The sequence below is a fragment of the Buceros rhinoceros genome, unplaced genomic scaffold (genome assembly GCF_000710305.1).
Source record: "Buceros rhinoceros silvestris isolate BGI_N320 unplaced genomic scaffold, ASM71030v1 scaffold3195, whole genome shotgun sequence".
NCBI lineage: Eukaryota > Metazoa > Chordata > Aves > Bucerotiformes > Bucerotidae > Buceros > Buceros rhinoceros.
In genome coordinates, this window is record NW_010412185.1 from 45,999 (window position 1) to 60,712 (window position 14,714).

Below are 14,714 nucleotides of genomic sequence, written 5' to 3' on the forward strand. Positions count from 1 at the left end.
GAGTTAGAAACCTAGAGACTGATTTTGAGAGTCTTTTCACAAAGAGAACTCTCGGTTTTGCAGCAGAGTCTCATAGGTGGAAGCACTGTGGGACTGGTTTAGAGTTCCACTGCAGTTAAACTCAGACCTAGCATTCAGTCCGGGAAATCACAAGTGGTGGCAGTCATTTAATTCGTTGCACTACACTTGAAAGTAGAATGGTGAAGAGACCAAGCTGGCCATGAAAGAAAAATAAAATGTGAATGAGAGAGGGGACAAGTAATGCACCAATGCCTTAAAACGATTTTTCCACAATTTTTTCCTGATAAATATATTTTGACTCTTTTGAACTATTAAGTAGTTTCTATTTTTAAATTTTAACCTTTTTTTTTTTCTTCTGTTCACAAAAGGTTTTGGTATTAAATTTTACTTTTTCTTTTCTTTTCAAGAATTCTCACAGGACAGAAAACCAGCACTTTCCTAACCCCCAGGATGGTATTGTGTCCAAACCTTTCCAGTTTTCCACCCCTGCAGCTTTCCATTGAAGGAACACATCTCTGTGTTTTCGCAAGTAACAATACACAAAACTGCAGTTTTCAACACATTACTTATTGATCACGTAGATGAGCTTTTCAACTTCTAAAACCTCTGCAAGTTTTCTAAAGCAAAAGGCAATATTCTCCATAGCCATGTTGTATGGTCTGGCTTCTTGGCAGCTTTCATTTATTTATCTCCCTTCTCTACCTCTCCTGCCAAACTGAAAATGACCCAGAGCATTAGGTTTTATCACAAATATGAGACTTCCAAAAACATTTGCATCACTAGGAGACTGGGTGACCCGTATGGTTATTTATCTCCCTTCTCTACCTCTCCTGCCAAACTGAAAATGACCCAGAGCATTAGGTTTTATCACAAATATGAGACTTCCAAAAACATTTGCATCACTAGGAGACTGGGTGACCCGTATGGTTTTTATTTTGGTACACCCACGCGGTACTCTGCAGTCCCGGAGTATTTGTCAGCAGGCAAACTCGCTGCACCAGCCATGTTGTATGGTCTGGCTTCTTAGCAGCTTTCATTTATTTATCTCCCTTCTCTACCTCTCCTGCCAAACTGAAAATGACCCAGAGCATTAGGTTTTATCACAAATATGAGACTTCCAAAAACATTTGCATCACTAGGAGACTGGGTGACCCGTATGGTTTTTATTTTGGTACACCCATGCGGTACTCTGCAGTCCCGAGTATTTGTCAGCAGGCAAACTCGCTGCACCAATATCCCATGTTACACTTTTAAGCCTGGGGTAAACACATGGATTCCTACTGAGATGCTCTTGTTTAGTCTCCCATCCTACAGAGGGGATAGATGGATTCCTAAAAAAAAAACTTCTCCAGCTACAGGTATTTTAGTTGTACTACCACTAGAAAAGCAGCTAGAGATGACCTCAGATTCCCAGCTCTTACTGTGAGGCCAGGAGGATCTGCCCAAGAGTATATCAAATTCTACTCAAAAGGTTAATTTCTGTGTCCTTTCACACAATCTTCCATTAAAAAGAGGTGACCTAACTCTCCCTATTGAAAACACCTCTTTGGAAAACAAGGAGTTGTGCAAACGCTTTAAATTTTAACTTTTTCATGATTAGAACAGAATCTGTTGATAAACTAAGGAGCTAAGTATCTTGTGCCAACCAGCTTATATTAACCACGAGTATGGTTAGTGAACAGGCTGTAAGGTTACATGCCCCCTCCCTAACAGTGCTGTAACCAACGGTTCCATTTGACAAGGTCTCTCTTTACACCACAACATTTACAGATCTCAAACAGCACATCCATGGGCTGTGAGGTCACTAAAGCGTATCTGCATTAAAACAAAGGGAACATCTCATGAGGTTTGAGCAAAACACTTGTGTATGAAAGCGTCTGCAGAACTGGGGTCAGGCTTATCAGTTAATGAGTTTCCCCGCATCATCTATTTGTTCAGCTCTTCTCTTGCACTAGATCCTGATATCAGACTGAAAGAAGGGAACATTTCCATTTCATTATTGCCTCTAAATTTGCTTTTCTTTTAGCCTCTCTTTTATTTTAAGTCACCTTTGGGAAAACCTTTGTGGGAATTCTTTGCAGGTTGTCGGTATGCATCTACCTACTTCTGATGTTACCAGGCCTGCTGCAGATTACGTGTATGAGCTGTGCATAATGATAATGTACCAGTAAAGGGACTGCATTCTTCTTTAAATTGTCATTTCTTTCAAATTCTTGCATTAAAAGAAATTATTCCAGGCATATTATCCAGAAGAATGGTTCCTGGAGTAGCGTTGTAAGTCCAACCCATAGCTGCTGGCTATTCATACCGTATCAATCACACAAAGCAGGAAGCAGAATACACTTACTTGCAAGTCATTACAGAAACCACAGGTTAATTCTCTGGTAATACAATCCTCCAGTAGGCAGAACTATAAACTGTAAATACAGTCCTTTTTAAAAGCAATAATAGACCTAGTAGAAATAAAATCCTATGCAACCTCTTCTGCCTTTCAGCTTTCCAAGTGCACTAGAGCATAGCTGAACAGAAATTACAACTACCTCCACCATCAGTATAAACAGAATGAGCACGCTGAGATTAGGTATCAAGACAGCGTTCTTCACAAAAACGTACAGCGAATGAAAGCGTACTGCATCCCTGAAAATCATCTGTTTGTAAAATCACCTACTGAGGCAAAATTTTCAGCTAGTTCATTCACAAGCTCAGCAGAAGCATCCTGTGTAACACTTACACCTCCCCAGCCACGCTTGGCTTCTCTTGTCTGGGAAATGTCTTTGGCCCCACTGAAAAAGCATCGTTAGCTACTTGATTTTAACTCTGGCATAAGCTTTGACTTATGAGCTGTTTCCTGGAGCCAGTGATGCCAATGGAAAAGCTCCTGACTTCTGCAGGGTGCAAGAGAAGCAACTTTGAACAAACTTTGCGAGATTTCTCCAGCTTTCTTCAAACTCTGAATCGGTAGGAAAAACACTGTAGGTCTGAAGCTAGGGGAAGATTGATGCCTTCTATGCTAGGAAAGTTTTACTCATAAATTAGGCCTTGTTGAAATAAAAAAAAAAGGAAAGATGCAAAATGATACAAAGGAGAAAGTAATTAAAGGCTTAAAACAGTGCAGTTGAAGTCAAACATCAAAACGAGAGATGGATGATTTACCTAGTTCACTGTCCAGTTCCTCCGTGTGTACCCCTTCTTCTCCAAGGGAAGAGCAGTAAATGAGACAGAAAAAATTAAAAGAAAATTTCAGATACCAGCACCAAGCAAGAAAACCCCTACAGCAAACAGCAGAACCGGCACTAATTTTCTACAGACCGAGCCCAGGCTTTCCATTAATCACACTTTAGCGATCAGAATATTGATGGATCTAATGTAGATAACGAAAGAACTGGTTCTTGCGTTCTCAAAATATCTGTATCAATTGGCTACTTCCATGCCACACTTGATATGGCACAGTAATACATTTGTGTTGTTCTCACTGTAGCGAAGCTTCTCCCTCAGATCTGTACGGTCTGACCTTCGTAATCTGTTCTGTAGACACACGGGTCTATCAGAAGGCCAGACCTGAATACCAATGAAAAAATCTGAGAGGAAAACCTTGCATCTAAATAAGAACTAATGTAGCAAGGTTTTCAGGAAAGGACCTAAATTTATGTGCATACAAGGTCCAATCGACTTCACTGTAACTACCCAGATGATTTAAGATAGACGTGAAGCAAAGCGTGTCGTTTGACTGGAGGCACAGGCCCACACTGAAGTCCAGATGCACTGGTGAGGCATATACAGGAATGCACCACTTTTAGCAGGGCACCTGGGACAAAGATCACATAATTTTTCAAAGACACAAAGCCATCAATATTCGCCGCTGCTCCATTTATCATTATCTGCTCCATATTCATAAGTTAACAGTGACACAGAAGATTAAAGTATTGCTTAGCCTATAAATAATAATAATGCAGTCTGAAAACGAAAGACGATGACAAAACCAGAACAAAGATGGTAAAAACAATCTTGGACCTAATACAGCAAAGTATAAGCCACATAAAGGAATGACAGAAACAAAGAAACAGAAGACGTAGTGTCACAGCATTGCCTTGGGAAATCTGGACACCTAAAAAACCACTTCCACAACCTATTTGCAATGTATTCTACTAACACAGTTGTTTAGGACCATTGGCGTGAAATACGAATTGTAATTTCCTGTGATAGGCTAAACAACTGGAAACACCCAAACACGTGTTAGGGACACATATCCTGATGAAGAAAAAACACAAAGCAACTGCACCCAAACAAACCTGAAACAACATCTAACATTTAGAAAAACCAAGGCCAGGATGGGATCGAGCCTGAAAACTCAGTGCACACACACGCAACAAACAAAACAGAGGAGGACTCCCACTGACTCCACTGGAAACACACCCAGCAGCGACCCTTGCTGAAAATGGCCAGCTTCTACCGTGCAGTAAAAACAACCTTCTCTCTTCTTCGTGCTCACATTGTCTTTTGAAACGCAATTATCCTTATGTGCAAAGCAAGATCAGAGCAGCCAAGCAAACCAGTGCAGAGCACTACTGCATCTATGAAGCGACCGGTTTAACTATTGAATGTTAAAAATATTCATTGATGAGCGACTTAGTGAATGAAGTGAAAGGTGTGGGGGAAGATGAAACTAGCTGATTTTAGGAGCATGATAAACAAAAATGCCACTACTCTGCAAAATTATAAACTTGATTAACTAGAAAAAAAGCTGTAAGTTTCTAATCCAAATAAAACAAATTATTCCAGTATTTGTTTTCTAATTGCTTGAGGACAAGAGAAAGACTTTCCCTTCTGCGAGGAGACTTAAAACCGTTTAATGGAGCTGCTCAGCTACCCGTTGTGGACTTTTATCCTCCCAGCTGCTCCTTGCCCTGGCTCAGAGCGCAGCACAGGGCACACTGACCCACAGTGGCACATGCCGCTTGCTGGCATCACCGGGCAGAGTCTTGCTGGTAGGGGGAGTCTAGCTGGTAGAAAAGCTGGGACAGAAGTTCTGCTTCAGGAAAAACTACCGTCTCAAAGAGGAAAGCTTATGCTGAGACTTAGCAACCTCCTCTTTAAATTGTCAGCAACGCTTAACTGCAAGGAGGAGGGAGCTTTGCCTGCATACGCTTTTATTTAATTTTGTCCCTGTTCTGATTACCCACTGACATATCCATTTTTAGGTGCAGAGCAAGGCCTTCATTAATCCAGCTCCCTCCTTGACAGACGACGCCAGTTGCTAAGGATCTGAAGCAGGCGTCAGCTCGGTGCGCTCAAATACCGCGTGGGCTTTACACGTCCTTGTGGCTTGGGGCAATGCTGCAGCGTGCACTAGGAAGTTGGCGAGCTCCTCCATCAGGGCAGCAAAGGCTACACAGGCAAATTCTCACATGTGAAAGGAAGCAGAGGTCAAAAAACTGCACGTGCAAGAATAGTAACAGCAGTTCTGGAGACCAGAATGGAACCTACCAGTGAAAAGGGACTGATCCTTTTCTGAAACAAAATCATAGTTCTTACGGAGCTGACTCACATCAGTAGGAGGTTAATCGTATTATGAAAACTAATTTTACAAGGAAAGCACCGATGAAGTAAACCCTGCCATTTTTAAGAAACGTCTACCATGACAGCACTGTGTTAGCCAAAATTACACATTAGACTACCATCACCTTTACTGGTCAGTAGACCAAAACTTCCACACAGGGTTTCCCAAACATTGAAGTTATTTTCATAATGATTCCCTTTTTCGTCCAGCATCTCCTAAAGGATGCATGGAAAGAAGCTCCTTTAACAGTGTTGCATTTGGCTGCTCTAATTGGACAGTGGCTTGCATTTCCAACATCTCAAGGAATACAAAATCACAACAGCATCAATTTTCAGTGGCAATAATCTACACTTTCAAACGGAATTTGTTTTCAGCAATCATAACACTAAGTGGACTGTTGGAATTTAACAGTAGAAATGAAACAATTGACTTATTTCTGCTCAAAGAAATAACAACATAACTCTTTCAATTCGTGTAAAGCAGGTGGTTGAAGAGTAATATGATGGGAGCACGTAGAGACTCAGTCACTTTCCTCCTACACAGAGATTCAAGGAGCAAGCTTGTTAGAAACCTTCGAGTCTTGTTCAGCATCAGTGACTATTCAAATGCTTTTGCAAAAAGAGGCCTCTTACTTCTAGCACATCTTTGACTTTCATTAAACTATCTGCCATCTCAACGACTGTTTTACATACACAGACAGTGATTTTACAACAACACAGATATCATCTCTATGGACTTACTAATGAACCTGTTTTTTTTAAAAGAAGTATTTCTAAACACAGGTTATTGAAAAGGGGAAAAGGAGAGGAAAAAAGCTACTTAGAAATGGACCAAACACATTATTATTTCACTACTTTCAGTCACTTACCATCATCTTCACATTCTTCTAGAGGCTTCTGCTGTTTGTTCAGGCACCGTGGATCTAGCCAAGATGTTGTTTTTGTGTTATGGCTGGAAACCAAAAATGGAAATATGACCTTTGTTAATAAAGCAGAGTTGAAGTATCAGTGACATAAAAGTATAGATCCTCTTTATCATTCAACAGACCCGAAGGCATACTTCTGCTTCAAGAGAAAAAGCATTACGATTTGATGTTTTGCAAAGCAATCTACCAAATCACAAGAACCTTGGCACTGAAAACACAAAGGTGAAAACAGAACATCCAAAGCAGCATTCCTGACTGGAAGGATGTACATGAAATCTGCGATATTATAATATTCATTCCCAAACTTTTGTCTTTGGTGGTTTGTTTCTCAATTCCAGGAGCTGTCTCTGAGCCATTTGCCTCCTGATGAAAATCAGAATCCCTAAACCATGCAGTGATCTTCGGTCCTGTGAAAGACCTTTGACACTTACCGAGATTTGACCCAAGCACTAGTCAAAACCAAAATTTCCACTGAAAACTTTTTAATTACACAAATAAAAATGTTCAGTCAAAGCCTTTGATGAAAGTTGAACAGCTTTACTTTCAACTCTTCCTTTCTACAAGTCCCCTGACAGTACCACGATGCCAGTCCCAGCAGTGAAGGCTGCATAGTAAACAGGCTTAAAACACATTTTTCTATAAATTATTTTCTCCCATCATTTCACTTGCATACATGGACAACCTTGTAACATAACGCCTCTTCTACAGCCTGATGTCATCTTAGACTCAACCTGCAAAGACCTCCGGTCCCCTGAGGTGTCATTTATCTAGCTTAGCCTTTAACACTGCTTAACAGTTTAAAGTTTCGATACCATAGTAATGCTATTTACTTCTCCTTCAAGGTCTCAGAGAGGTTTACAAACTTAACCTTAGCCTCACAACAGTCTCATCATGCTGGAAGGGCTGCAATGAGGGCTGTGATCTCTGAGGAACTAACAACCGACCAGCAAACTTCTATTTTACTGCAAGAAGAGGCGACTGCCCTGCTCCCGAGATCCGAGCGTGTAAATAAAAAGGGCCTTGTTTTCACATCCTACTACCCAGCCCTCCCAAGGCAGGATGAGCAAATGTGTTTAATCCTGTTGTGTGCTTCAGAGCAACTAATTGCCAACTAGAAAAAAGAACGGCAGAAATTCAGCAAGTCAGGAAATTAACAGCAATAAAGCAGAAGGGTTCTGCCAGAAGTTATAAATAAGAAAGACTGCAGTCTAGCTGAGAAAGAGGGCAATGGGAGGAGAGCAACAGAATATTTACATATTTCTTGCAACTTTGCCTGGCTAACCAAAGGCTCACAACAGTGCAGTTTGCTGAGGCACAGAAGATTTAGCTAAACGCCTTTCAGATCGTACACTCGGAGGGACAGGACTGTGTTAGACTTGTTACTTGCACAGATCTACATGCAGGGTAATGAGGGACTGCGACAGTTCAGGTAATGAAAACCCCAATTAAAGAACCAGAGGAACGTATCTCAAGAGCCAAATTGCTTCAGCTACAAGACATCAGGATCACTTGCAGCTCTGGCCCCACTAGACCTGTGCTGGTTCTGTTCCAGCAGCTCAGATGTTCCCACACTGCTCCCTTCAGCACCCTGCCTCGATAACCCAAAGCGCTGTAGATGACGGTACAGACATCTGAGCCAGCTTGGGTCCGCACAGCTCATTAGCTTGCTCTCTTAATTTGATACAAATCAAACTAAATTGTTTCTAGGCTCAGGGTGTCCTTAGAATTAATAGATCTGCAGTCACTCAGTGCTGCATCCACACTAACACATTCTTGCACAAAATCCCCTCCTGTGTGTATGTATCCTCAAAACGGTCAATCTGCACTGCAGGGAAGGGAGCAGTTGGTGTGCTACCAGAGTTTCACGTCAGACAGACAGCCGTGTATGCAGGCTACGTTTTCCCACCAGATATAATGAGTCTCCTGCAAAAGGTCTAACAAATTATTTCAGGTGCTACAGTGCTGCACTGCTATGAGAACACACATGCCCAGAGAACACAGCAGCCACGGGGATTGGCTTTCAGGAAACTGGTGGCAGCAGCAGAAGCCCTGGCTGAAGCATCTGTAAGGAAGGAGAGCAGGAGCCCACATGGGGACAAAAAAAGGAGCAACTGTCTGCTTGGGCAGCATTTAGTGCTCATCATCTGGCCTCCTCCAGGGAGGAAAATGGCAAGCTATTGGGTTATTACTCAGGCTGTGTTATATACATTAAAGCCAGAAAGCACATCAATGAATGAGGCACCCTGAGGACATAATGAGGGGCACAATACCGTGTTCAGGATAATGAACCCATTTCGGTTTCATCTGATATGCAGCTGATGAGATTTGCATTGTGCCTTCTAGAGTTTGGCTTATGCCAGGGGGTTGGTGGAGCCTCTTCAGGTAATTGAAAGTGCCCTGGAAAACGGCCTTTTTTACAGCTGCCCTCTCCCCACTGGTGAAAAGCTACTGCAGTGGTCTCAGTCCTCCCGGTTTCTCAGATCTTCTGGCACTCTGATGTGTTCCCCTGCCATTGCAGCCAAGGGAAAACCTGCTCTGATGAACCTTTCCTTAGCCCTGTCCAGAAGTCCCCTCTCCTAGTGACGGAGCAGGACTGCTCCCCTTACTGCCCTAATCCAGCATTAGCAGAGGGGGGTCTTCTGTACTAACTGGCCACTGGTTTCTGGTACCCAGACAGAGCATCTCAGTTTCAAGACCACATTAAAGAGCCCATCAGATCCAAAATCAATTCCTCGCTCCCCTCCTCCACTTTGGCAGCTAAGGGCTTGAGTTTCAAAATTGAATTTTAATGTCTAGCTAAACTTTGTGCAAGAAATCTCTTCCACTAACACGTCCCATTTTATAAGTTACTCCTATATCTCAATAAATCTAGACAAGTATAATTAGAGACTATTATTTATGGCATGAAAAAATCAATGTCATCATAAAACTGCTGACAGCACTCAGCTCTTAGGCAAACACTGCAGAGCACGAGATACTTCTCCAAACTTACTGTGCCTACTTTGCACTGAGCTACGCTTTCTGCAAACCACTGGAGCATGTTAACACGTTTGGGCCATTTGCTCTGACAAGAGGACGACACACAAAGTCCATTCCCTGGCTCCGCTAATGCCTGAGCACGTGACTGGAGGAATTCTCACTGCTGCATTATGCACAGAGGCAGGCTCCAGAAACGAAGCCTCAGCCCTTTCAATTAGGAGCTTTCATTCCACCCATGAAAATGACTGGCCCATATTTTATAAGCGTCTCTTGCTTTTGTAACTACCCTCCTAAAACTAGCAGTTCCCTCTGCCTTTGAACTCAGGAGTAATTTGGATGTTAATCCAATCAGGAAATGCAAAACCCCTTCAGAAGCAGGGAAGAACTTACGGCTCTGCAACATAGCTGCATACACTCAATATTTAATGTGCACACATACACGCATGAACTGCATCCGTGGAAGTTTACTTATGCCCAGAGAGAGAGAGAGAGATGGAATTAGAACAACAAAAATGTGCTTTACTCTATAAAATAGACTTCTCCGTTCTCGGTGTAGGCCATCTCCCAGTTTTCCGGCAGAGGACCTAGGTTATCCTCGGCAGAAGGAGGTAGGTATTGAGGGAGGTTCTGAGATGGTTCCGTGGTGGGAACGTTGGTGTGGCTATCAATCGTGGACGGTGGGGCTGTCTCTCTTACGATATGCGTGTTATGCTCGTCTTGGTCACCAGACTCTGCTGTAGAATAAACAAGCACAAATAAAATTGAAAATCAGTCTTTTTCTCCCCCCATTTCCTTTTCCAGGGTTATCCCTAGAGTTTTCCTCTCCTTGCTTATTAATTCGCAAGACACAGCAACAGATGAACCGAGGGCAGCGACTCTGCAGTCTTTCTGCCAGCAGGGACGAGCTTGCTTTGCCCACACACACTCTGCCAGCCAGACCCTTGCCAGCGCAAATCAGAAGCTGTGATCAGCTACTGCGTTCGCTCTAATAGGCCCTGCTGAGGTACCGATGCCTTCCAAGCTGTCTGAGGCCAGGGCTCACTGATGTAGATGAGTTCAATGGGCTTTGGAGCAGGCTTACAAGTTCACTCCCGCAGTGCCAACTGTGGGACAAGGATTAGGAGAATAAAATTTCCTGTTTGAAGAATGATCAAAAGGGGAGATTTTTACAAGTGCAGAAGGCAGCCAGAAGCTCAAAGTCAACAAGCTAATGGTGAACGTCTTTAGTGCAATGCAGTTTTTTTTAAATCAAAAATTAAAATAATTATCAGCACTTCAGCATGTGTCCACTGGTGCTGCTCACTGGTGCCTGTTCTGGCTGGCTGAGGAGGTTTATTCCACAGCTCATCACTGTATACTTCCAGTCAAAGTCACTTAAGAGTATTTTATGATGTAGCTGGCCCTTCTTCCTCTAAGGAAATGTTTTTGATGCTTATATACATGCAGCTAGGAGCAGTATCCATGAAACACTGCTGCTCATTCCCTCCCCCCCTAATCACAGTGAACACTCACTGCAAACCAGGTCCGTGCTCCTAACTCCTTCACAGAGATGTTTTGGCAACAACAGACAAATTCTGAAATTACCCCTGTGTCTACCAAAGGGATTTTCTCTGTTTGGTTCATGCAGGTGTGGAAAATCATTGGCAGTACTTCCAAATCACCTGAGATTAGCAGCCGCCAGCACACACAGCAAGCAACACACTACAAAAGACAGCGAGGTCAGCGTCACTCTCTGCCAAGTCCCCAAGCAGTGGGACTGAAAGGGCTTCACAGCCAAGACCTCGCCTCTGCTCTCCAGACCAGAGACCACAGACCTCCTCAACTCACAGCCCACAGCCTTGGTTTTTCAGGGAGCGCCGTTAACCGCAGCTCCTGCGCTATTTCTAGTCTGTGTGCTGCCATTAGAAAAAGCCAAGATACTGAAAATAATAAACCGGGAGAAGAGAAAAGAAAAAGATCTAGACTACACCAGAACCCTCAGCCACCTGCTTTCTAGCCTTCATGGGGTTTGGTATTTTTAGGTAGAAGCTGAGAATATAAAGAAGCATGTATGAATCGTCAGCAGCTTAAGACTGCAAGTGTAAACATGCCAAAGTGTGGAAAACACAAGTCACCAAGAGGTCTTCCAAGGAAGCAGGAGCGTTGTCATATGGCTAGCACACTTACATGTGAAATAAGCATAAGGAATCGTTTCGATCTATGAGAAATAACTCTTGTCTTGATTCTGTGCCCATTTAATGGAGGCAAGGGGCCAGGGAGTGGTAACGTTGTGATAAATGGGCTGTATCTTGCAGTATTTCATCTTGGGAAGGAAAACAAGGAAGAGAAATGCTGCTTGAGTTAGTTCAGGGGCACCAAACTGAGACAGGCAGCAAGGAGGTTAAACAGCATCTCCCACCAGTTCCTTCCTAAAATCAGGTCCTGTGACTGCGATTTGTGTTCAGCAAGGCCTTCACAAAATAGTGAGCTTGGACCCATGCTTCAGACCTCACTCCTGCAGCAAATAGCCCTCAGTTTGGTGGAAGACACCTTGGAGAAGAGTACCGAGCAACTGTACGTGCCAGGTACCTCAGGGGAAAGGACGGTATCATATTTATGAGGAAGCAATAATTAATTTCAAATGTCATCCTGGTTAAGCCATTTCATACTGTTTATAATTGTCAACCATAGCTCAAGTCTTCCTAGAACTTTCTGCAACTAATGGATTTGAACTTTTCCCCAGTTTTTCTCACCCAGTTCAATCCCACAAGGCCATTTTAGACGCACAACTGCGCGTCTGATTGCCCACATCTGGACACGTGCCATTCAGGTGGTGTTGGCTAGTTCTGTCTGGGATTGACAGCTTTGCAGGAAACCCATTAAAAACAACCCCCCTCCAAAAACCTTCCCCATGGTATCCTAACTGGCGGACCACGATATTTTTGTGTTACCTGTGAAACTACTGCTCATTTCAGGTACATCATCCTCTTCCTCATTCTCTGTATGCACTATGCCAGCATTTTGCATATCATTGTAAGACTTGGTTCGTTTTGGAGTTGACTGCTTGGAGCCAGACTGCAGGTTTTGCAAAGCATCGGTGGAAGTCACTTTCCCACTGAGGGGCTGGCTGGGAGGCTTGGGCGTTCCATAATAGTTACCTAGGCAATAGAAACACATTTGCATCTTCAAAAGGGAACAGTTCATAGCAGCAAGATTTTTATTTTATTTTAATTTCAGTTCCATCAAAATCTGTCTCTCCCCACAAGTAAGAAAATAAACTAACATACGCCATTCCCATTTGGGGGTGGGGGGAGCATATTTCATCTCTAGAGCAGACACGGAAATATTTCTTGCCTTCTAAGTTACTCTTGTTGAATCTAAAAGGAGAAGCAACGGTTGCATTGTTTCGGTGCACTGAGCGTACAAGGGCTAAAACAAAAAGCAGCCACAGTGAATAGCAAAACTTCATCTCGTTACATCTGAATTTCAATTAGTAGCCTTTTTACATGTGTGCACCCACACAATGCTGTGGCAGATCTGGAGTGAGCCCTGCAGAAAATAAAAAATTCATGACTGCTATCACCCAGAGAAGTGATGAAAGGCTCGATGGCCTGCTTTAGCACACAGGTTCTTGTAGGATGGATGTTCAATTTAAAAAGCAAAAACTACTCTCTCTCTAAAAGAAAACTTTGTCAAAGGAGAGAAAAGGAAAGGTACCCCGTGGCAGGGCTTTCTTCAAAGAGGAAGGCCTCCTCAGCAGTTGGGTCAGCTTGGGTAGAAGTGAACAACCAGACCTTAAAGCAAAATTCGAAGGGACAAAGACGCGCCCACAGTTATGCAAACACACAGCTCTTGGCAGCCATCACCAGACGTGATACAAACAGTGCAAAGAGCTTGGGATGCTTCACTGTCATTTCAAGTGACCAGGGAAGAAATACAGAATAAGTGCAGGTTCATTGATGCCAGAACTGCTTGAAGGTATTTCACTGTTCCTGTTTCACATCGCCTCAAACGCCACAGCAGTGCTTGACTTGTCCTGAAATGCTCCACAGGAACCTCAGGTCTGGAATTATTATTATTAATGTAATATATTAATATAATTATCATCCAATTTCATTTGCCACCTTCAGATTCCAATGGTGAACACAGAAATTCTCCCTATACTCTCTGGCATGACAAAATACAAAGGTTGCTCTCCCATATAGCTTTCTATAAACCCATGTGGGGCTGCACGCACATAGCTTCAAGGGCGGCAGTGACACAAAATTGTTCTCTAAAATACACACGTACATCTGATTATTTTCTTTGTCTATCTCCATAAGCTATGTATAACCTGAAATCCTTATTTTTCAATTTTTCAGCACATAATTACCTTATGTATCTAATATCCATCCCCCAGAAGGGGTACAAGGCCCTTCACTCCCCATGTTATGCTTGATGGAAACCAGACCCCAAAGACAGATATGTGCAAAGGTACCTTAAAAACCTCATCTGTGCTAAAAAAGATTTTTTTCCATTTATTTTTATACATACGGATGTGGATTTGTTGCAGAAGCCAACAACATCATTCACATACTGAGGTGTGACACTGAGCTTAGTTAGCCAAGCACCTCTGCACGGACCTGCCCCACTGCTGCACACAGGAGTTCCAGCTCACCCAACACATTTCATACTGCTCAGCCACCACACCCGTGACGTTCAAAATGACACGTCCTTATCTCAGCTTGGAAGCACTAGATGCTTATCTCAACTCCTGTTTAGCTGACTGAATTGCCTTCCCCATTAGACACCTAAGTCCCTTACCACCCCCAAGCTGTGTGTGTTGCCAGCTTTAGGGTGCGGCCACAGGGACTGTGCACATCCCAACACTGATAGATCTCGACCTGCAACTCTGGAAGTTCTCCAGACACATCACAAGCAAGGGGGATTGGGTCTGGGAAGACCACATCGGACACACATTTTACCTTTCCCCCTCACTGCCTCCCAAGGGGAGAAAAAGTCTCTTTTACAGAGCTGAGGCTGGAGAAGTCAGAGAAGCTCCTACCTCCACGCTTTTACAGCCGGAGTACTAGGACAGCAACACGAGCAGGTTTGTCTTAACAAGGCGTGTTCGAGCCTGTATACAACGTCGTGGATTCAGCTCCATAGGAGCAGCAACACTCTGCAATGCTTTCATCTTCTGTTCATCATTTCAGAATCTTAAGTGTACACTGATGCATAATTTATAGGGAGGAGGAAATTACTTCTTCTGGA

The 14,714-nt window shown here is 43.2% G+C and overlaps 1 protein-coding gene across 1 annotated transcript in view; it reads right to left on the reverse strand.

Annotated features, from left to right (window-relative positions):
* The window catches only part of MAGI1 (membrane associated guanylate kinase, WW and PDZ domain containing 1), a gene marked incomplete at both ends in the record, with an annotated part of 151,246 nt that overhangs the window by 43,359 nt on the left and 93,173 nt on the right, over positions 1–14,714 (reverse strand). The window contains 4 exons of the mRNA XM_010136289.1: positions 3,175–3,213; positions 6,447–6,529; positions 10,006–10,216; positions 12,413–12,619. Of these exons, the coding sequence (XP_010134591.1) occupies positions 3,175–3,213; positions 6,447–6,529; positions 10,006–10,216; positions 12,413–12,619 (540 nt within the window). The remainder of the gene's footprint in view (positions 1–3,174; positions 3,214–6,446; positions 6,530–10,005; positions 10,217–12,412; positions 12,620–14,714) is intronic.